This window comes from Bubalus bubalis, chromosome 9 (assembly GCF_019923935.1).
Source record: "Bubalus bubalis isolate 160015118507 breed Murrah chromosome 9, NDDB_SH_1, whole genome shotgun sequence".
Lineage (NCBI taxonomy): Eukaryota > Metazoa > Chordata > Mammalia > Artiodactyla > Bovidae > Bubalus > Bubalus bubalis.
In genome coordinates this window covers 53,530,435-53,553,484 of record NC_059165.1, presented here as the reverse complement: position 1 = coordinate 53,553,484, position 23,050 = coordinate 53,530,435, and the positions used below count along the sequence as shown (strand labels likewise).

At 38.4% G+C, this 23,050-nt stretch overlaps 1 protein-coding gene across 9 annotated transcripts in view; it reads left to right on the top strand.

Moving 5' to 3' along the window:
- Positions 1-3,999: 3,999 nt before the first annotated feature.
- Positions 4,000-23,050, top strand: part of TCERG1 (transcription elongation regulator 1) — a 51,769-nt gene continuing 32,718 nt past the window's right edge. For 3 of the 9 annotated variants that reach the window (XM_025292498.3, XM_025292497.3, XR_003111366.3), the window contains exons 1-7: positions 4,000-4,155; positions 10,108-10,333; positions 12,530-12,682; positions 13,658-13,997; positions 14,298-14,417; positions 18,327-18,569; positions 22,753-22,815. In XM_025292498.3, coding sequence (XP_025148283.1) covers positions 4,097-4,155; positions 10,108-10,333; positions 12,530-12,682; positions 13,658-13,997; positions 14,298-14,417; positions 18,327-18,569; positions 22,753-22,815 — 1,204 coding nt within the window. In that variant the 5' untranslated portion in view covers positions 4,000-4,096. The remainder of the gene's footprint in view (positions 4,156-10,107; positions 10,334-12,529; positions 12,683-13,657; positions 13,998-14,297; positions 14,418-18,326; positions 18,570-22,752; positions 22,816-23,050) is intronic. The other 6 variants (XM_006069385.4, XM_025292500.3, XM_006069382.4 and 3 more) reach the window with 5 other exon arrangements.

Sequence of the window (23,050 nt, the reverse complement as noted above, 5' to 3'; positions counted from 1 at the left end):
CAGAATGGACTGGTTGGATCTCCTTGCAGTCCAAGGGACTCTCAAGAGTGTTCTCCAACACCACAGTTCAAAATCATCAATTTTTCGGCACTCAGCTTTCTTGACAGCCCAACTCTCACATCCATACATGACCACTGGAAAAACCATAGCCTTGACTACACTGACCTTGGTTGGCAAAAGTAATGTCTCTGCTTTTGAATATGCTATCTAGGTTGGTCATAACTTTCCTTCCAAGGAGTAAGCATCTTTTAATTTCATGGCTGCAGTCACCATCTGCAGTGATTTTGGAGCCCCAAAAAATAAAGGCTGACACTGTTTCCACTGTTTCCCCATCTATTTCCCATGAAGTGATGGGACCAGATGCCATGATCTTCGTCTTCTGAATGTTGAACTTTAAGCCAACTTTTTCACTCTCCACTTTCACTTTCATCAAGAGTCTTTTTAGTTCCTCTTCACTTTCTGCCATAAGGGTGATGTCATCTGCATATCTGAGGTGATTGATATTTCTCCTGGCAATCTTGAGTCCAGCTTGTACTTCTTCCAGCCTTGTGTTTCTCATGATGTACTCTGCATGTGAGTTAAATAAGCAGGGTGACAATATACAGCCTTGACATACTCCTTTCCCTATTTGGAACCAGTCTGTTGTTCCATGTCCAGTTCTAACTGTTGCTTCCTGACCTGCATACAGGTTTCTCAAGAGGCAGGTCAGGTGGTCTGGTATTCCCATCTCTTTCAGAATTTCCCACAGTTTATTGTGATCCACACAGTCAAAGGCTTTGGCATAGTCAATAAAGCAGAAATAGATGTTTTTCTGGAACTCTCGTGCTTTTTCCATGATGCAGCAGATGTTGGCGATTTGATCTCTGGTTCCTCTGCCTTTTCTAAAACCAGCTTGAACATCAGGAAGTTCACAGTTCACATATTGCTGAAGTCTGGCTTGGAGAATTTTGAGCATTACTTTACTAGCGTGTGAGATGAGTGCAATTGTGCAGTAGTTTGAGCATTCTTTGGCATTGCCTTTCTTTGGGATTGGAATGAAAACTGACCTTTTCCAGTCCTGTGGCCACTGCTGAGTTTTCCAAATTTGCTGGCATATTGAGTGCAGCACTTTCACAGCATCGTCTTTCAGGATTTGGAATAGCTCAACTGGAATTCCATCACTTCCACTAGCTTTGTTCGTAGTGATGCTTTCTAAGGCCCACTTGACTTCACATTCCAGGATGTCTGGCTCTAGGTGAGTGATCACACTATCGTGATTATCTTGGTCGTGAAGATCTTTTTTGTACAGTTCTTCTGTGTATTCTTGCCACCTCTTTTTAATATCTTCTGCTTCTGTTAGGTCCATACCATTTCTGTCCTTTATCGAGCCCATCTTTGCATGAAATGTTCCCTTGGTATCTCTGATTTTCTTGAAGAGATCTCTAGTCTTTCCCATTCTGTTGTTTTCCTCTATTTCTTTGCATTGATCGCTGAGGAAGGCTTTCTTATCTCTTCTTGCTATTCTTTGGAACTCTGCATTCAGATGCTTATATCTTTCCTTTTCTCCTTTGCTTTTCGCTTCTCTTCTTTTCACAGCTATTTGTAAGGCCTCCCCAGACAGCCATTTTGCTTTTTTGCATTTCTTTTCCATGGGGATGGTCTTGATCCCTGTCTCCTGTACAATGTCACGAACCTCATTCCATAGTTCATCAGGCACTGTATCTATCAGATCTAGGCCCTTAAATCTATTTCTCACTTCCACTGTATAATCATAAGGGATTTGATTTAGGTCATACCTGAATGGTCTAGTGGTTTTCCCTACTTTCTTCAATTTAAGTCTGAATTTGGCAATAAGGAGTTCATGGTCTGAGCCACAGTCAGCTCCCAGTCTTGTTTTTGCTGACTGTATAGAGCTTCTCCATCTTTGGCTGCAAAGAATATAATCAGTCTGATTTTGGTGTTGACCATCTGGTGATGTCCATGTGTAGAGTCTTCTCTTGTGTTGTTGGAAGAGGGTGTTTGTTATGACCAGTACACTTTCTTGGCAAAACTCTATTTGTCTTTGCCCTGCTTCATTCCATATTCCAAGGCCAAATTTGCCTGTTACTTCAGGTGTTTCTTGACTTCCATGGAACAACAGAGTGTTCCAAACAGGAAAAGGAGTACGTCAAGGCTGTATATTGTCACCCTGTTTATTTAACTTATATGCAGAGTACATCATGAGAAATGCTGGACTGGAAGAAACACAAGCTGGAATCAAGATTGCCGGGAGAAATATCAATCACCTCAGATATGCAGATGACACCACCCTTATGGCAGAAAGTGAAGAGGAACTCAAAAGCCTCTTGATGAAAGTGAAAGTGGAGAGTGAAAAAGTTGGCTTAAAGCTCAACATTCAGAAAACAAAGATCATAGCATCCGGTCCCATCACTTCATGGGAAATAGATGGGGAAACAGTGGAAACAGTGTCAGCCTTTATTTTTCTGGGCTCCAAAATCACTGCAGATGGTGACTGCAGCCATGAAATTAAAAGATGCTTACTCCTTGGAAGGAAAGTTATGACCAACCCAGATAGCATATTCAAAAGCAGAGACATTACTTTACCAACAAAGGTTCGTCTAGTCAAGGCTATGGTTTTTCCTGTGGTCATGTATGGATGTGAGAGTTGGGCTGTCAAGAAAGCTGAGCGCCGAAGAATTGATGGTTTTGAACTGTGGTGTTGGAGAACACTCTTGAGAGTCCCTTGGACTGCAAGGAGATCCAACCAGTCCATTCTGAAGGAGATCAGCCCTGGGATTTCTTTGGAAGGAATGATGCTAAAGCTGAAACTCCAGTACTTTGGCCACCTCATGCTAAGAGTTGACTCATTGGAAAAGACTCTGATGCTGGGAGGGATTGGGGGCAAGAGGAGAAGGGGACGACAGAGGATGAGATGTCTGGATGTCATCACTGACTCGATGGACATGAGTCTGAGTTAATTCCGGGAGTTGGTGATGGACAGGGAGGCCTGGTGAGCTGCGATTCATGGGGTCGCAAAGAGTTGGACACGACTGAGCGACTGATCTGATCTGATTTTATCTGAATGGTGGAATTCCTCTTCATCGTGCCTTTGAAAACCCAGTATCCGAAGGTTTTTGTTTTTAAGAAAAAGTTTAATAAATATTCAGAATTCCTCGGGTATTGAAAGTGAAAGTGAAGTCGCTCAGTTGTGTCCGACTCTTGAGACCCCATGGACAGTAGCCTACCAGGCTCTGCCGTCCATGGGATTTTCTAGTTAAGAATACTGGAGTGGGCTGCCATTTCCTTCTCCAGGGGATCTTTCCAACCCAGGGATCAAACCTGGGTCTCCTGCATTGCAGACAGACGCTTTACCTTCTGAGCCACCAGGGAAGTATTAGGGTATGCTAATTTTACACAAGTATACATTAAAATTGAAGGACGTATGGTTTAAATTATAAATTGCCAAGACGTTTCCTTCCCCCAACTTAATAGAGCAATTTGTAACACTCATCAGCCTGCAACTAATATTGAATACAATTTAACAGGTATTCTTGTGGTTAGTAATGTATCATTTAATAACACAGGTATAAACTGGTGGCCCCTTAGGACTCTAGATTCTAAAAATTTGGGAAACAGCTCGTTTCTACAACAACTCTGTGATTGGTTTACCGGCGACCCAGGTCGATTTTTGATTGGCTCACTCAATAGAAATGGTCAAGGCCCGAGCCAATATGACCGGTACAAGGACAATATGGCCCCACAATTGACTTTCCTGGAAGCCGACAGACACGTGGCTACCGCAGGCCTAGCCGTACGTGGGAGGACCTAGTTTCGCTAACCTCGAGAGGGCGCCGGAGGCTCCTCGTTGCTAGTGTCTCGTTTTCCCATAAAGCCTCTGAGCGACCAATCAACTGACTGTCTCCATACCGCTTTTAAAGTCGGCGGGCCCTTTCACCAATAATAAGGCAGACACCACCCTCAGCTCGGCGATTGATGGAGACTTTGACTAATCACCTCACAAGTCTCCGCTATCTCCGCCTTTCTCTCACGGGATTGACGATCCACCCGACCAATAGGGGACGCCCAGTCGGCGGGTGGATGAAAGCGGCCCTCTGTAATGGCGGAGCGTGGTGGGGACGGGGGAGACGGTGAGCGATTCAACCCCGGGGAGCTCAGGTAAGGGCACTGCTCCGCCTTACATCTCGGCACTCCGACGTCCCAGAGGCTAAGCCTGCTGCGCGGAGAACCGAGGTGGAGGGTGGGCTGAGGAGGTGCGGCGGCCAAGAACCCGGACCGCATGGGGTTGGAGAAGGGGGAAGGGAAGGCGGCTTGAATGAGACCGGGCCGGGTCTCGGCCGCGGCCTCCTGTGGGTTCTCGGGCCGCTCATTTCCGTTTTCTTGGGGCCCAGGCGCCGCTCGCAGCTTGCGTCCCACAGGCTGGGTCCGGGGTTCCCGCCTTGGGGCCCCGCCTCAGACGCAGTCCGCCTCCGCTTGGGCGGCCCTCAGCCTGACTCCCGGCTCGGCGCCGCCGCGGGCCCAGTTTTCCTCCCTGAAGCCCTCCATGCCGCGGGGCAACTCCTCGGCGCCCTGGCTCGGCCTTCTTCACGTCCTCCGCCGCCTTTTGGTGTCCCCGCGTCCGCCTGGTTCCTTTTTGCCCACGTCGCTTGCTTTCCTTTAACTTCAGGCGGCCTCCCTTTCTCATCGTTTGATCCCTTATCCCGAGTTTATGAGGAGTAACAATAGCGGCAGTCATTTGTTTCGTGCTTCCGAGAGCCAGAGAGCCTTTTCCTTAGTGTTTTCTCTTGTGATCCTCACACCCACCTTTTGGAGTAGTTGCTCTTCTGGTTTTGAAGGCCCTGGAGCAGGAGCCACCTTCAGTTAAGTGACTTGCCCATCCTTCAGGTGAGGTAACTGACGTAGAGCCAGGTGTCTTTGGTAGAATCTTGGCTTCAGGAAGTGGCTTGAACGCAGGCAGCCAGGCTTGGGAGCCTGCACTTTTCTATCCTCACTTCTAGTCGTCTGCCCACACTGTCTCCCTAAGGACGGCAGCAATGACCTTTCTCGCCCTGGTTTCTGGGCTGCCTCTGGAATTTTTAATTGTCTTGGAGAGAAAAGTCTTTAGTCAGTGGTTTTTAAGGAAAACGAGGTACAGAGCTTTACGTCTGTTTGATACTTCTCTTTTTCTTGGGTGGAAAAAAAATGGCATTTCAGATGTTTAGCCCCCATTCTGAATTGTGCCCGTTGTCATTCTTTGAGAATGAGGAAGAGTAGAATAAGTTATGATGACTCGAGCATTGTCTAGAGCTCCAGATAGAATTGTATAAGGAAACTGGGTATTGTTACTAAAGTTTTCAGGGGGGAAAAATCATGTCTTTGAGATGATGAGTTGTCAAAAAAATTTTTAGTTTGACAGGAATAAAGTCTTATTTCAGGGATGAATCTCAAATCTTTAAACCCCACGTGTATACTTCAATACTAAGTGATCAGAGTGCATTGCCAGGGTCGTTTAGTATTTAGTGATGAAAGGGTTATACCTGATTCTGATCTCAAGAGGTACTTAAGCTAGCCTTATGGATTGATTTGGAAACATTACTTTGCATTTAAGAGAGTATCTTTCTTCAGTTTTACAGTGAGTAGCCTTTTAGATTTTAATAATAGTAAGCGTAGACACTGCTGCAAAACTGATTTGAATAGTGCTTTAAATTAGGTGTTCTCTTGCAAATGTTTCATACCTTAACTTCTGGGGTTGGAAATTCCTTCCACAGCATGTGGTACAGACTTTTATTTTAGCATTTCTCAAGGTTTAAGAGAAATTAGTTTTTTGTGGCCTCTGATTACAGAAATTGGGGCTTAATTTTTTGTATTTGTATTCTGAATATACGTCATGATGTTGTCACCGTCATAGTGCCCCACGAATCAGGTTTTCAGGTATATATATCGTAAATAAATTGTTATAGGAGATTTAGAGATGGTCCATTTATTGGACTCACATTTATTGTGTGGTTTATAAGAGTCACTGACCTAAGTGCTGGCAGTAGTCTTGAACCAGACTAAAATCCTTTGTCCTCTGGGAGCTTCCATGCTAATTAAGATTGATCTAAATTTCAAACTAACCACATCAGATGAGGAAATCAGCCTACAAGTGTGAAGAGACTACACAAAGTCACTGGGTCCAGATTAAAACCTATGTCTCCTCACTTAGTCTACTTTATAATTTGCCTCCCATATATCAGCATTTAAAAATTTTGCTCCGTTGTGCTAAAGTATTTGCAGTCCTTACCATTGGGAAGATTGCATATCTAGATATAGTACTTCTAGGGAAATAATTTGTTCTTGTAAAAATTTTTTTCTGCATTTCTGTTCATGCATGTACGCTTCTATTTTCGTAAAGATCCAAAGTGGTAGGAATGAGAATAATCCACAATAGGATTTATTTGGAGATCCAAATACCTTTCTATTCCTTTATGAGTAAGGATCATTAAGATAACTTTTAGAGTCATGTTGGTACAGATACTTTACCCAGGGCCTTTATTTACTTATTAATGATTTATGGCTTATGACAAGGTGCTTGTCTGAATTTCCTCAACTGTATACTGGGAATAAGAATACGCTGGTGTTACCACTAAATAACATGAAACAAGTTCTTTTTCTGTGCTATAGTTTCCTCTGTAAAACTGGTGCTAAACTTATCTCATTGAGTTTTTATGATGATTGAAAGACAGTACATATACTAAGTACATGGACTTAGTACTTAGTACATAATGTCCCTATAACTGCTTGGTATAGAAGAAATACCTAGGGTTCACTCTCATTATTAAAACAGTAATTGAACACCTGCCTTCTGGGCTCTGGGAGGCATCAATATACTAAAGAGAAAATACTAGTGAGTATAGGTAATATAAAACTAAATAAATGTGAGGATTTTTTTCATAGCATGTACCTCATAGTTGTAAACTCAGATTGGGTAATGAGATAGAAAGGAGGTGGGAGAGACTAAGGTGGGAAAGAACTTTGAGCTTAAACTGAAGAATGAGCGAGTCTGTTACATAAAGCTCTGGGGAAAAGCACGCCAGGCAGAGGAAGCAAGTGCAGAGGCTTCAGGGTAATGAAGTAGTTGATCAAAAGGATTAGAGTCTGTAGAGAGATCAGCAAGGGCCAGGTTATATAGAGCCTGCTAGTAATGATTATAATAATATTAACACTGCTACTAATATTAATACTGTTTAACAAGGTAATTTTAGTAGTCACTAAATTATGGTTTTTGATTGCTACTATTACTATACTGATGTTGTAGTAACAGCAATAATAATTAATAAAAATGTGCTGAGCACTGTTCCAAGTACTTCATTAGCTTCTTAACCCTCACTGCAGGTAAGGTTGTTGTGATAAAGTGCATATAAAGAGCTCAGCACATGTGCTATACATATCTGACATAAGAAAATGGCAACTTGAGGCTGTCGATAGAGGAAATTATGTGAATTTTGCTAGCATTTTCACTGCAGACATTTGAAAGCATCTAGCTTTTCAGGTAGAGTACTATGCTAGGTTTTGTGGGAGAATGAAAGTAATGATGGTTAAAATAGTTCACTGTGTCCCAGGTACCATCCTAAATGTTTCACGGGGATTATCTTATTAAACACAGAGAGAGAGAGAGGTTTCATTTCTGTCCCCAATGCCCCTCACTTACATCTGAGTATATTCAGGCTCAGAAAATAGGTAAGAAGCCTGAAACAGAAGGCAGAGCCCTGATTTGACTTGCCATGGTTTTAGAGCCTAAAATACTTAACTTCAAGTTATAGCTAGAAAGTGTGACATTCAAAAGAAAGAAATAATGAATAGCTGAAGGCTGAGATGGAATATCTTTCCTTGGTGAAGATTTTTCCTGTCCCAAAGGTTAAGATATTGCTTCGGTAACAGTGACCCATCAGCCTTTTGGGAGTGCGTGTAATTTGAAAAAGTCTGATTATTGTTTCTGCAGTCATTGCTTTTAACTCATACTTCTACCATTGAGTGTAGGATGATTTGCAGATTTGGTGAAATATGTTTGGTATAGTAGTTCTGGATGTGTTTACAATCCTTGTGCTCTCCTAGAAGGCAAATTGGTTCTTTTATTAGGATTTTTTTTAATGTCAGAATTGAACTACAATGTGGAAAATTTAGAGGAAGTTGAAAGGGTAGTCTTAAGCACAGGGTTGAAAAATGTAGGAAAGTTGGAAGAATCTGGTGAGGCGAGAGTGTCAGAATGATTATTATCAGATGCACATGAGGATATAATTGTTAATCTTCTCCTGAGCACTGGAATGTAAATTTCATGTTTATAATGGAGAGAATTATTGTAGCTACTAGGTAGACTGTGATAGATGCTCAGTAAATTCACTATGGCATATTATAGTAAAGATTTTTATAAGATTCTACATACCCTATTTATAAGGTACAGTATCACCTACATATTCATTGGTTCATTCAGCAAATACTTACTGAGCCCTACTATGGGCAGGCATAAATAACTATGTGGTGGGGATATAAAGGTGAACAGGACAGACAATTCTTGCTCTAAAGGGGCTAACATAGACAGCGTGGTGTAGTATATAAGAGCCTTTCGCCTGTGTTTGAATTTTGGAGAAGGAAATGGCAACCCACTCCAGTATTCATGCCTGGAAAATCCCATGGACCGAGGAGCGTGGTAGGCTACAGTCCATGGAGTCACAAAGAGTCGGACACAACTGAGCGACTTCACTTTCACTTCACTTTACCACTGAACCAGCTGTGTGGCCTTGGATAAGTTGTTTTACTTTTGTGTGCCTTAATCTGTAAAGTGAGGTTGATTAAATCTTATTTCAGAGTTACGTTGATTGTGTGAATGCTAAGTTGCTTCAGTTGTGTCCAACTTTTTGTGACCCTGTGGACTGTAGCAGGTCAGGCTCCTCTGTCCATGGGATTCTCCAGGCAAGGATACTGGAGTGGGTTCCCACATCCTCCATCAGGAGATCTTCCCGACCCAGATCTTTTATGTCTCCTGCATTGGCAAGCCGGTTCTTTACCACTAGCACCACCTGGGAAGCCCAGTAAACATTTGTAAGAGTTAAAACATTATTAAAAAAAAAAAAAGCACTTAGGAGATAGAGAACACCATCTAATGTGATACTGCTTATCTGCTTGAATGCCATGGAGAAAATAAAGAAGGTGTTTAGCTAGAGATTGACGACTGGGGTGGGGTGCAGTGTACAGAAGGGCATTCCCTTTTATATGAGAATGCTAATTATGTCTTAAGCTGTTAGCCTCCCCAGCTATAAAAACCTTGCATTTAGAAGTAGTTTCAAGGTTCCAAAAAGTTGCAAAAACAAAAATAGTATGCTTAATGTTAATATTTTACCTGCTCTGCTTTGTTGCCTGGTCACATATGTGCTCTCTGTTACACTGAACCATTTGTGGTAAAGGGCCACACACACCATGGCCCTTTACCTATAAATACTCCAGGGCTTGTTTTCTGAGAATAGTGATCTCTGATGGACAGCACGGTTGCCTACTTTGTAAATTTGCACTGATAAAAAGTAATCTTTTGCCTTTATTCCAGACAGTGTTGTCTGTTAATGCATTATGTTCTTTATTGTATTTCTTCTCTCTAGTTTAGTATCCTGTCTAGAGTTGGAATTGTATTGTCATGTCTCTTTGGCTTCCTTTAATCTAGAACATTTCCACAACTTTCCTTTTTTCTTCTTTTTATAACAGCATTTCTGAAGAATATACTCCCTGCTCCCCCCTTTGTAATAGAACATTATTTTGTGTTTGTCTAATAACTCATTATTATTATGTTGAGGTTAAACATTCTTGCTTGGAATAGGTAGTATTGTGTCCCTCTCAGTTGTGTTAGGTCAGTTTCTCTATTGCATAGTGTTTTGTTTATCCTTATTTCTATTGTAAGAAACATGTGGGAAGATATATTAAGACCATGCAAATGACCCCCTCATTTCCTCCTAGATTTGGTGTCCATTGATACAGTGATACAAAATGATGACTTTCCAACTCTGCTTGCTCTTAAGGGCTTTAAAAATTGATGTAATCAGAGTTTAGTAGCTATATTTTTCTTACTTTGAGAAAGAAAATTTTGTTCATTGGTTTCCCATACAGGATGGCTCAACAGCAGGCCTTGAGGTTCCGAGGCCCAGCTCCCCCACCAAACGCAGTGATGCGAGGCCCACCACCTTTGATGCGACCTCCTCCACCTTTTGGTATGATGCGAGGCCCTCCTCCACCACCTCGGCCCCCATTTGGACGTCCCCCTTTTGATCCTAATATGCCACCAATGCCTCCTCCAGGAGGGATTCCTCCACCTATGGGCCCTCCACACCTTCAGGTAAAGAATGTAGAGATAGCTATTTCTTTGTTGGTGTTAGTGTCAATAGTATGTATGAGTTTTGTATGTATGAATAAAACTTGTATTCTTGGGTTTATAGGAGAAAGAGAACTAAAGAGAACATCTTTAAACTAATGTGTTGCTTCAAAAGCACTGATAATGATAATTAGTATGGAAATTCAGAATGTACATTTATATGGTGATTAAAAAATATGTATATTAGGATTGAATAAGGTAGTTCTAACTTGCTTTCATCTATGACAATTGTCTTTAATAATCTTCTTGATGGGAAATGATATTTGAAAGCTTATGTGTAAAGAGAGGGAAGTTTGTTTTCAATGATAGACATTACTAATGAGTTTATATATGTTTATATATTCCTGAAGAATTCTTTCCATGAATGATCCCTAGTATAGAATCTAGAATGTGGCAATCAGCACATTTTGTAAGCACAGTATTTGAATTTTTTTCCTTTCCCAGAAAAAAATATGAATGTCTCACAGTTTTAGAAATAGAATTTTTGTGAAATTTCCTTAAGTGAAAATTTTCCTAGTGTTTTAGCCTGAAGCATATATCCTTTAGTGAAGTTATGAAGGTATCAACTCTCAAATACCTACTTTTGAGATTATATTCTTTTTGACTGTTTCTGAGTTTTCTGTTTATTTAACCTATACAGTTCTGAAACCAAATACAGTAGTATCATATGCCTTCTGTTAGCTTAGATAATCAAGAATGAATTTACTAAAAATAGAGATAATGAGGTACTATTTAAGTGATGTTAGCTCTGATAGAATTGTGTTTATGGCAGAAACACCAGATTTTAGTACTTTGCTTAGTTATTTTGTTGCCTTCCTAGAATAAGCCTGTCCCTCCTTTCCCCCTAGCCCTCTTAAACCGTTAGATGGTTTTATATTTTCTTTAGAATTAGAATATGAAGTAACTTTTTGACTTGTTGACTGTGGTATAACTTGTTACATGTGAATTTACTCTATTTTGTGCCTTTAAGAGTTCAACCTCCTTGTGGAATATTATAAAATGTAATGGGTTAATGTAACCCTCTAATGGAAATATATCAGATGTTGTAATGGGATGCTTCCTAATGTGATGCTTTTTTTGGTCTTGATGGACCATTGTGTGATTTTACTTTAAATCCAAATGATTTTCAGATACTGTGTAGCATATATTTGGAATGAATATTTTATAGAACATGGGCCTGTGTGCTTGAAAGACAGTCATTTGAATCTAGAAACACGAGTATGGAAAAGAAAACTTTTTTAGGAAAAAAAAACAACTTTCGCATTATTGGCATAGTGTCAATTTCATTATCCAGATTAAGATGCTTTGGATAATTAAGTTCTAATGTTACTTGTAGATTATAGAGGAAATCTTTTAATCCCTGTTCAAAATCTGTTTTCAGAATTGCAGACCTTTTTTCTACTTTAGTGAGTAAGATATAGCAGTTACAGTTAAATTCTTTGGTTCAGGATCTTGGGTTGAGTCAGCAATCATTGAAGGAATTATGAGGGATAGTGTTGAATCAGTAATGGTTTCGGGAGATTTATTTTTTTAATTGTAATATATACCATTTAAATTCTTTCCATAAAAGTAAAGTGAATAATTATTTTACTGTATATTTTAAACTTACTAATGTTAGCATCTTTGGTGAGCTACATTATTATTATTTGAAAACTAGGAAATAAATGTTTTCCTAGCTAATAATTTTTTCCTTATAGGAAAAGAGAATAAAAGGTTAGGTATATCTGATTTTTCTTTTTAAGTTATTACTTGTTATTTGTAAAATAACATTTCTCTTATAGTTTGTTGGTTCCTGTTGTAGGTGAGCTGTCAAAGCATTGGGTGGCTGGTGTTAAGAGAATCAGTTTTTTTCTTCTGAAAGTAATCTAGTGCCCAATATATGAAATAGCAGTTAAGGTATAAATAATAAAGCAAAACTCACCTATAATTCTACAACCCAGAGATGACTGTTATTAGTATCTTGACATACTTTCTTCTAGTCTGTTTAGTAATCATTTTTATTACAGAAAAACTTTGCTTACACAGCAACCTAGGTAAATGTATTTGAATTGACTATAAAGCTAATTTCTCTTACAGTGCCTTACCTTTTGGGTAGAATTTAGTAATAATTTGAAGGAAAAAAGACAAACACAAGTGACATTACTTCTTGTGAATTAACAGAGACCACCTTTCATGCCTCCACCCATGGGAACCATGCCTCCTCCTCCTGGTATGATGTTTCCACCAGGAATGCCTCCTGTGACTGCTCCTGGTACTCCAGCACTGCCTCCTACTGAGGAGATATGGGTTGAAAATAAAACTCCAGATGGGAAGGTAAATTATGAAATGTATTTAGGTTGTTATCTTCTTGGTGACAGAAGAGTAAAACCTGGGAGTTTGGCAGATTGAAATCAGTGACTATATCCTTGCCAATTAAGAATGAAACTCCAAGTAAGCCAGGGTAGGGCAGGACTCTAGGAAAGGTTCACTTGGTTGGACTTCTGCACAGACATAAGGTGGCCTGGAGCACTATCATAGGTTTGCCTGTGATTCTGAAACCTGTGTTTTTAAATACACACCTTAGGTCCCCTGACAGCTCTCAGGTTTAGTGTTTACTGGGAGAATTCACAGGACTCAGCAGGTAGTTGTATTTGCAGCTATGACTAATTATAGAAAAAGGATACAAAGCAAAACCAGCAAAGAAAAAAAAGGTGCATGGGGCGGAGTCTGGAGGAAACCAAGCACAAGCTTTCAGGAGTCCTTTCAGTTGGAGTCTCATAAGAGTGTGTTTAATTCCTGTGCCATGGAATTGTGAAAACACTGGTAAAGTGTTGTCTGCCAGGGACGCTATCCTGAGCTGAGGAATCAGGTTTTCATTGGGGACTGGTCCCATATCTGGTACCATCTGCCTTACACTTACCAAATTCCAGACTTCAGAAGGAAGGCAGGTATAGAGCATAAACTGCATTGTTTGTGTAAATAGTTGAGCCATTCTTATCAGTTAGGGAATGGTGGACAATGGCTTTCTAAGGATAGAGGTCTTAGATCTGCTGTGTTAACTGTGTACAAAACATAGCCTTGGTTCTCCTTTTTTGATGTGTTAAAAATACAGTATGCTCTTTATAGAAAATTGAGGAAAAAGGAAAAAAGTGAAAAATTACCAATAATTTCATATGAACAGCTGATTTTGATGTACTTTCTCTTTTCTAGGTTTTTAAAAAAATACTATTTAAGACAAAATATAATTGTATTATTTATAAATGATAGTTGACAGGTTCTTTGAAACTGATGATTTTGCTTCCTCTGCAGGTTTATTATTATAATGCTCGGACACGTGAATCTGCATGGACCAAGCCAGATGGAGTTAAGGTTATTCAGCAGTCAGAACTGACACCTATGCTTGCAGCCCAGGCGCAGGTTCAGGCCCAGGCCCAGGCCCAGGCCCAAGCTCAAGCACAGGCCCAGGCGCAGGCGCAGGCCCAGGCCCAGGTGCAGGCGCAAGTGCAAGTGCAAGCACAGGCAGTCGGTGCTTCCACCCCTACGACCAGTAGCCCAGCGCCTGCAGTATCTACTTCAGCATCATCGTCAACCCCATCCTCTACCACTTCCACCACCACAACTGCCTCTTCAGTTTCGCAGACAGTATCAAGTGAGTATTGGTCAGCATGTGTTTTCATTTAGGGACTAGAGAAATGGACAAGTAGGAATGCATTCCCATATGGTCCTAGTTTAAGTATTATCCTTGATATTATTTAAAATACATTTTTGACATTAAGACTTTTGGCTAAAAAGAACAGAAATTTATATTAGTAGAAAAAATTATTTGTTCAATTGAAATTCATGAAGCTAAACTGGAAAAGTGCAGAGTTAGCTGTTCAACTTGGCCAACAGTAATGTTGGGTGCTGTGGATTTGCAAAATAAGTGTGAGTCTTGGCCCCTATCTTGCAGAGTTTCCAGTTTTTCTAATTGAGGAGGCAAGAAAAATGCATGTGAAACAATTAGAAAATAGTGTGCAGAGTTATACAGCGAAGCTAGAAGATATAAGAATTCAAGAAAACGGAGAGACAAGTGAGTGGACTACATGGGTATTGAGATGGATCATAAAGGGTGTGTAATAGGATTTGAATAGGTTCAAAATTTCAGAGAGGTGTTTCAGATGGGGGAAACATAGGTCAGGAAATGACGGTAAATATAATTTGTAAGATTGTTAGGTGGGAGGATTTTTATTAGTTAAAACATTAAATAAGAGACCAGGTTATGGAGAGTTTTAAGAACCAGGCAGATAAGTAAGGCGGGCAGGTGCTAGGTGGTTTGTATAAATTTAGTATTCTGTAAGATTTTTTTCTTGTGCTCATTTTCTGGTTAGTGTTGAAATTGGAGAAACTTAGGAAAACTTGCAGTAATCTTGTTTAAAGGTAGATAGGTCTCGGAATGATGTGCAGGCAGATGTAATGAGGACTTGAGTTAGAAGCAGTCCAAAAGGTAAGAGAACTTTCAGGTATGAAATCACAGAAGCCCAAAGGTACGTCTTTTCTCTAAAGATTAGCAGTGATGAATAGATTTCAGGGGTGAGGAGAGAAGAATGTTAATTTGCTTAGAAGACTGTCATTAATATTTATGATACTATTTCTGGGTTGTTTTTTTTTTAATATATAAATGCTGTACTTATTCTGCAGGTTCAGATTGAGCACCAAAATATTTAAATAATTTTATTGATTTGATTATTTAATATGATATGAAGATACATAGTTATCCTTATAAGGGAATTACAATCCTAAGAGTCTTTTCCTACCTGGATAATAGGTGAGAATAAGGGGGAAAAAAGAAACTCTTCTCCCTCCCCCAGTAGCTTTGGGGACTAGGGAATTATTAGTGTATATTACCTTATAAGAAATAAGAGAAATCTAGTCATTTTAAAAATTCAAATTTGATTTTATTTACACAAGTAGTAACTGAAGTAGTAAGGTACCTGTGTAAGGGAGACAGTTTTTTTAAAGGCCCTATCTGATATTTTTCAGATAGCTTGGGAGAAAATATACTTAATAGAAAGATGTAAATAATGCTTTATTAGTCTGATTTATTCTGTAGCTATGTTGGATTCTGAAAATTTAGAAGTTTAGCAGTGATACCAGCTAGTTGGTTGAGGATCTTTGCCTTTTTATAGGCAAATGTTTCTTAAACCTGTGCGGCAAGGCAGAAAGCTGCCAGTTTTTATGGGGTACTTTTGGTCGAAATGGGAGACGGAGATCGTTAAAAGCATTGTGGTTCTATGGGGGAGGCTCTGTGTTGATTCTGTTGTTTTCCCTGTCTTCTTCGGAAAGAGAATCCGTAGTACTTGTTAAGGAAAGTGGACAGCCAAAAACTTTGAACTGTTCTCTATATATTCCATTTCTGTATTGGAATGGTCTATCAGTAGGCCCATCGGTGTCTTGTGGTTATTAACCATTCTATTCAGAATTCCTGTTTTGTTTTGGTTTTTTTTCTTTTTTTTTTTTTTGCATACTCTTCAGTGATAGAAAGGAAGGTCTTTATTCTAAGAACAAAACAGTGAAATCTTGTTCTTTTTACTGCCTTTAAACATCAGTTTTGATGTTGTCTTTCAGTATTCCTGACATCTATTTTTATTTTGCTTGATTCACTGTCATGAAGTATTACCATACTATAATTCTTAGTATAATTCTTAGTATAATTCTTAGAATTCTTTTTCCATCTCTTAGAGGCAGTCACTTGTCTTTAGTTAAGGTCCGAGGCTGGATTAGTAGTATATTTTGAGTTCTAGTGTTAGACTAGTCATTTTAGCAAATGGAGTTAATAGAAATTTACTTATTATAAAGTCCTAGCTACCATTCTCCCAGCTCCTCATTTAATTTTAATTCTTTTATTTCCTTTGTCCCTTTTCTGTCATGACTCGCGGCCCCTAATCAAATTCAGAAAATCCTGTTTCAGCAAGAGGATGAGTGAATACTTTCTGCCATCTCCATTGGTGTACCTTTCCCCTTGAAATTTGATCCCTTTCTAACTCATTTTCATAATTCCAGTACTTTATATCATAATTTTAACAAATATTACTAAGTACTATTACCATAATACTTTGAAAAAATGTAATTCTATTAACTGCAGTATAAATCTGTGGGTAAATGGAACTAAAAATTAAGGAGTTTATATTTTAACCCCAGTTGAGCCTAAACTCGTTTTATCTTGTGCAAATTTGTGGAAAATGCTGATGAAATCCTACTTCTCAGGGAAGTTGGGAAATAACTAGATATATTTTCAGGCATTGCAGTAGATTACAAATGATAAATGGTATATGTATGGGACTGGGCAAATGTTGCATGTAATTTGTATTTTTTACACTGTTATAAAATTATATTAATATGATACTGTACCCTAAGGCTAGGTCTATGCTAGACCACCAATTCATTCCTGGGCCCCTGAAGATACTTGTTTGGCCCTGCTGTCTATTTAGCCAAGGTGAGTCCCTCATTAACAAGTATGAAATTGCACACATCTTCCCAGCCTAAGTGAGTTTTTCATTGTTAGGAGCTGAAGGAAAGATAGTGACAAATTTTCCAGTTGAATTATTGGGTGGTTTGCATTAGACAGTATGCTTTCCCTTAGAATAAAATTGGCATAAAGGTTGGGGAAGCACTGTTTTATTTATGAATTTGATGAATTCATTCTTAGTCCAATATAGGTAAAGTTTGACATTTTTCCTTCTGTCAAGATAAAGATGATGTATTTGTTACCAATGAATTATAAAAACAAATTTTGTTTTGGAACTAGATGGTTTAGTTTTGTGCAATATTATATTTGAGAACTGAAACTTTAAAGGAGAGAAATATGAATTTTGTATATTTCGAGAGTCACAATTTGATTTTATGTGCGATTACCAGGGGTGAAATGTTTTTATTTTTCATATCTAAAAAAGAATATATTAGCAGAACCAAATTATCCTGAATTTCACATTCTCCCGGTCTCACATTGGAAACCTGAGTGTTTTTTTTTTTCCTCTTTTTTTAACCTTTTTATTTTGAAATAATTACAAAGAAACCCGTTTTTTTTTACTCCATTTGTTCATATCCAGTCAGTCATTAGTTATTGCATATCTTTTTCCCTCTGTTCTTCCTTTCTTGGACAACTCCAGATGTGTTGAAATTGATTTTCACATCTCTGTTTTTCCTTTTCTTCCTATGCATCTGCCAGGTTAATTCATCAAATGAACAGTGATTATTACTCTTTCATTCAGAAACCTTCATTCTGCCTCCACCCATCCCTTTTACATTCATGAAGTCACATAAATAACACGTGAATGCATTCTTATTAAAAAAGAAAAATCAAACTCTGAAGCATGTGTAGTAAAAACAAAAGGATGTATACAGATACAGTTTGGTGTTCATTCTTTTAGATTATGTCTCTGCATTTACATGAGTTCTTCCCTTTCCCTACCCAGTCGAGTGCAAACTCATAAGTTGTGTGTTCAAGGCCTCCCAATTTATGCTTCTTGCCTACCTTTCCAGCTGTAATTTACTGGTTTTGTTGATATGCCTAGTGTTTGACTAGTTAACTGCTTGCCTTCTGTTTTCTAAACAAGTCCTTTTTGTCCCCTACTCTTTGCTTTTACTCAGTTTTCTCACCACTTGCTTATTTTCTCTTTTCACTTTGTCATTTTCCTTGTTAAAATCATAATCTTTCAAGGCCTATCATCACAGTATGAAATTTTCTGTACCGTCTCACAGTAGAAGTGGTCTTTGGGTCTTGATTCACACTCCTGTACATTTATCCCATCTCACTTTGTATTTTAGTTATTTTTTGTGTTTCATTTAACTATTTTCAAGCTTCTTGAAGACAGAGACCTTGTTATAAATACCTTTCAGTGCATGGAATGGGCCCTTAAATACTGAATGAGTGAATGATGAATGAGTATAGTAAAATCGTTTATGAACGAGTGATACATATTTTTGTTTTATTTCTTATCAGCACCCACAACACAAGATCAGACCCCAAGTTCTGCTGTTTCAGTTGCCACGCCTACAGTTAGTGTTTCAACTCCTGCTCCTACAGCCACACCTGTGCAAACCGTTCCTCAGCCGCACCCCCAGACGTTACCTCCTGCTGTTCCGCATTCAGTGCCTCAGCCAGCAGCAGCAATCCCTGCTTTTCCACCAGTCATGGTACCTCCGTTTCGTGTTCCCCTTCCTGGCATGCCAATTCCACTTCCAGGTAACCAACAGATGATAACAGTTTCTCCAGTTATGTTTTCATATTGTCAGTTAGTTTGTTCTCATGTGTCTGTTACATTTGAAATTTGCCTTGAATCTCACTTGTTTGAAACATTTTTGAAAGATTCATGGCTAACTGCAATATTTTCTCTTCAGTTTTGGTAAATGTCCTTTTTTGTTATTGTTGTTTACATGTCTTAAAATTAGAGCCACATTTAAAGCTACACTCGTTTTGGATAATGGCCTCAATGAATTAAAAGTGATCATCTTTTTGTGTAAATGTGTTCTAAATGCCATATTTTAAGGGATTGACTGTATGAAGTTAAGAAATCACGTCAAAAGAGTTACCACAAGTGATTTATATATCATCCGTTGGTCCAAGCACTTTACGTGTAATAAGTCATGTAATTTTCACCACCATCTTAGGAGGTAGATACACAGACAGGTTAAGGTTACTTGCCCATGGTCACATAGCTGCTGATAAGGTGTTGGGGTTTGAGTCTGGGCGCTTCAGATCCAAATACTATGCTCATAATAATGATGTTATACTGAGAAAAAATTGTGAGTCATATAATTTAAAAAATTCATGTGAAACAAAACGCATGCTTCCCCTGTAACAATTGTGAAGTATAACATATACTACTTAAATGTTTACATAATTGCAGTGAATTCATGTGTTTTATTTTCTTAGGGGAAATCATTTCAACTAGAAAAGGAATTAAAAGATTTGGAGTAAAGTTTTTCCCCAAAGGAATTAAACAATGATAGTGTTCAGCATCCTAAATATGAGAGTGTTTGTTGTTGTCACACACATTTACTCCTTAATCCATTGTTCTCCTAGATTTATAGTTGAAAATATTGATCCCTTAAAGAGGTCAGGGCTTCCCTGGTGGCTCAGATAGTAAAGAATCTGCCTGCAGTTCAGGAAACCCAGTTTGGATCTCTGGGTTGGGAAGGTCTCCTGGAGGAGGAAATGGCAACCCATTTCAAGATTCTTGCCTGGGAAATCCCATGGACAGAGGAGCCTGGTGGGCTATAGTCCATAGTTGGACATGACTGAGCGACTGACACTTTCACTAAAGAGGTCAAGTTTACAAGGCTAGTTTGTAGCAAAGATGAATAGAACCTAGGCCTCCTGTCTCCTAATTTCAGGTTCTTTCCACCTGACTGCTACTTTATTGCATTAGTTTTTACGTAAAATAGGGTTGTGATACAGCTGTTAAGAGTTGTACACATGAATTATCACTGTTGCTCTAATTGTCTATTTCCTTGTATTTGAAAAGAACACTTTCAGCTATTATACCTGAGCAAGAAGCCAAAAATTTAAGAATTAGTGGGTTTTTTAGAAAATCTTTTTCATGTTCTTGTAGTGTTAGATAATGCATAGTATATGATATTTAAGAAACTGAAATCATTTGAAAGTAAGAAGAAAATAAAAAAATTTTCTCAAATACTAGGTATTATTACCCTTTTTCAAAATTAAAGATAAACAGCTAGATACTTTCCTCTTTGGAGTACTCTTTGTAGAAAATGAAGTGATAAATGGATAAAAGCATGACATAACCTCTTGCAATCTTGGTCTGCTTTAGGGCCAGGACAGTGTTAAGACCAGATCCTGAATTCTGAGTCATCTTAAGGATCTGGGGTTGTTAATTCTGTAGAGAGAAGATTGAGAGGTAGCATAATAACATATGAAACATTGGAAAGGCTGTTAGCTAAAAGAGTTTGGTTTTGCTGTGGAGGTTCTTAATAGTACCAGTGAGTAGCAAAGAGTAGCTAGCTACTCTTTGCTAATATCAAAGAGTAGCCAAAATTATTTTTATAGGAAGTGGAATTTTGTCACAATAAAATCCCTTCAGTTACAGCTGTCTTTGAATATCTTGGTCTTCTCTGGCCCTCACCCACCATTAAATTTTAGAACAGTTGGTAAACATTTGAGTTGCCAGATGAGGTAGCACCTATGAAGTTTGGCAGCAAAAAACGTTTAATAAATGGCAGCCATTAATGACATTTTGTAGGTCAGTTGGAAGACAACCTGAATTAGATAATCTACAAAATTTTGTGCATGATACCAAAGATTCTTTGGAGAGAATATTTTTGAAGTAATATTTGTTGAATATTTGTAGTAAGGTAAATGGGGGATTTGGATGTAATTTATCTTGGAGCCTTAAATGCTGTTTGAAACAGCAATGTATGGCTCTGAGGATGATTAAAGATGGGATACTCAAACAAAATGAAGGAAAGGAGTGGAAGAGTTAGGTGTAAAATAAAACCTTCAGAGGTGGGCTTTGGGATAGTGAATTGGATTAGGATTATAGGATTTCTACTGTAAAATCTTATTTGCAATTTTAAGAAGCTTATAGTCAGTGACATCAGGATTATCCAGAATACTAAATGGAATTTTCTAATTTCCTGGTAGAACATAATTTGAGGATGGATGGAGTTGTAGGGAAATTGAACCAATGTTCCTTTTAAAAAGAAGACTAAAAATTTAGCCTTTTGATTATTTTGTGAGTCTTCATGGTATGCATATAGTCACCCTCAGAAAACCTTAATTTGGTCTTTTTAACATGAGAAGAAACAGACATGTTCTTTTATCGTGACCTATAATGTTGATAGTCAAATACAAGAGTTCTCTGTTGGCTCAGTTGATATTAGACAATGGCAGTTAGGCCTAAATATCAGTAGGTAGGATTTTCTTCTGTTTTAGTTGTATAGTTGAAATTATGTATTGGGGAATGTTTTTAGGAACAATCTTTGAGAATAAAGTTCATATATTCTAAGAATTGAATTTCTAGTGCTGGCTTACTAGGCTCAGTGGTCCTGCAGATGGCAGTATTTATACTAATTTAAACTTAATACATGTTGTAACTTCCTTAACTAAACGAATTTTTCCATTGCTTTCTTTAAACATGGAAAATAAAACTGTACATATAGCTACTCAGCATGCTTTTATGATCCAGTGCATTTGTTTTAGTTTCAGTGTTAATAGAAGGTTTAGCTTTGTTTTTATTTAAAATGTAATTAAGAAGTTAAGGCAGTTTGCAAAAATTGGCAGTATTTTTGTGTGTGTGTGAGTGAACATAGGCACATTATTTATAAACCCAGGAGTTTAGCTTAAATTTTTTTCTCTGAATCATGAAGAATTTCTTTTCATGTACTTTGTGGGGGAAATAGTTTATTCTTTTTAATTTTTGTCAGTACTAAAATAGGTTTAGTATTTTTTTAGCCAAAACAAATAGAAAATAAAATTTAATTTCCAAACCCTTTGCTTTAGGCCTTTTCCTTTAAAAACTTTTAAAAATTCACTCTTTAATTTCAAATTTCCTCAATTAAAAAATCTTAAGTTTCCAGCTTTTCCTTTCATTCCCTCTTTATCATTATTGTAATGCATCATGATGAGGCTTCATTCTTCTAAGAACTGTACGTAATTTCCATTCCTTTAGCCAGCTTAAACAAATTGAGGTTTCTAAATTAATCAACCCATGTAGTCATCAGTGGGGCTATATTTTTCTTAATTCGTTAGCCTGCCTCCACAGTGTCCCCAGCCCATGGCATTCCACAGAGCAGGCACTACACGTGGATATTCTGTCTTTAGTTGAATGCTACCCTCCTCTTCATCCTTGCCCTTGTTATTATTTGCAGTAGAATATTTGGATCTGTCTCCTACTTAGTTTTCTTCCTTGCTCTCACACTCTTTGTCCTACCTTACTGTTCTCCTTCTGCATGGTTGTGCTCCATGCCTCTGCTTCTGCATGTAGTTCCCACTTAGCAGCAGCACAGAGAAGGTATCTTGTCAGTGCCATGCTGTGTCTGCCTTTCACTGGTTTCTTAAGCAGCATGGACTTGATGTCCTGTGGGAAAATGTCCCACATGGAAACCTGTTATGCATATGTAATGAAGGGACTCTTCCTTTGTTGACTTTAAACTCTTGAGACTCCTTCAAAAATTACCAGCTGGTTTGATAAAAAGGTAATTGATGCTATAACTTAGAACTAGTTATCATTGAATTTGGCACCACTTCCCATAAAATGTCAAACAGAAAGAAATTTTACTCCATCCTTGGTCTTTTTCATTTGGAAATAACATTCTAAATTGTAGTGGTAAATTATTTCCCTGAATCCCAGTGGTAGCCGACATACAATGGCAGCTTTCCAACGTATGCTTGCTTATCCATTTTACAGGTGTAGCAATGATGCAAATAGTCAGCTGCCCGTATGTAAAGACAGTCGCTACCACCAAGACCGGTAATTTTTAAAACCATCTTAGTTTGTTTTGTCTGTAAGTTGGCATGGTAGTGAATGTTGTTGTTTATCCTTTTATTTATTTATTTTGCCCAAGTGAGTGGATTTTTTTTTTATTTTTCTTTTTAATGAGCAGTATAAATGCAGTTGTCATATTTGGCCAACACTTAATTTTCCCGGTTGCCTGTAGTATTAGCTTTGTTGGTTCACAAAAGCAAATAAGGTCAGATCACTTTAT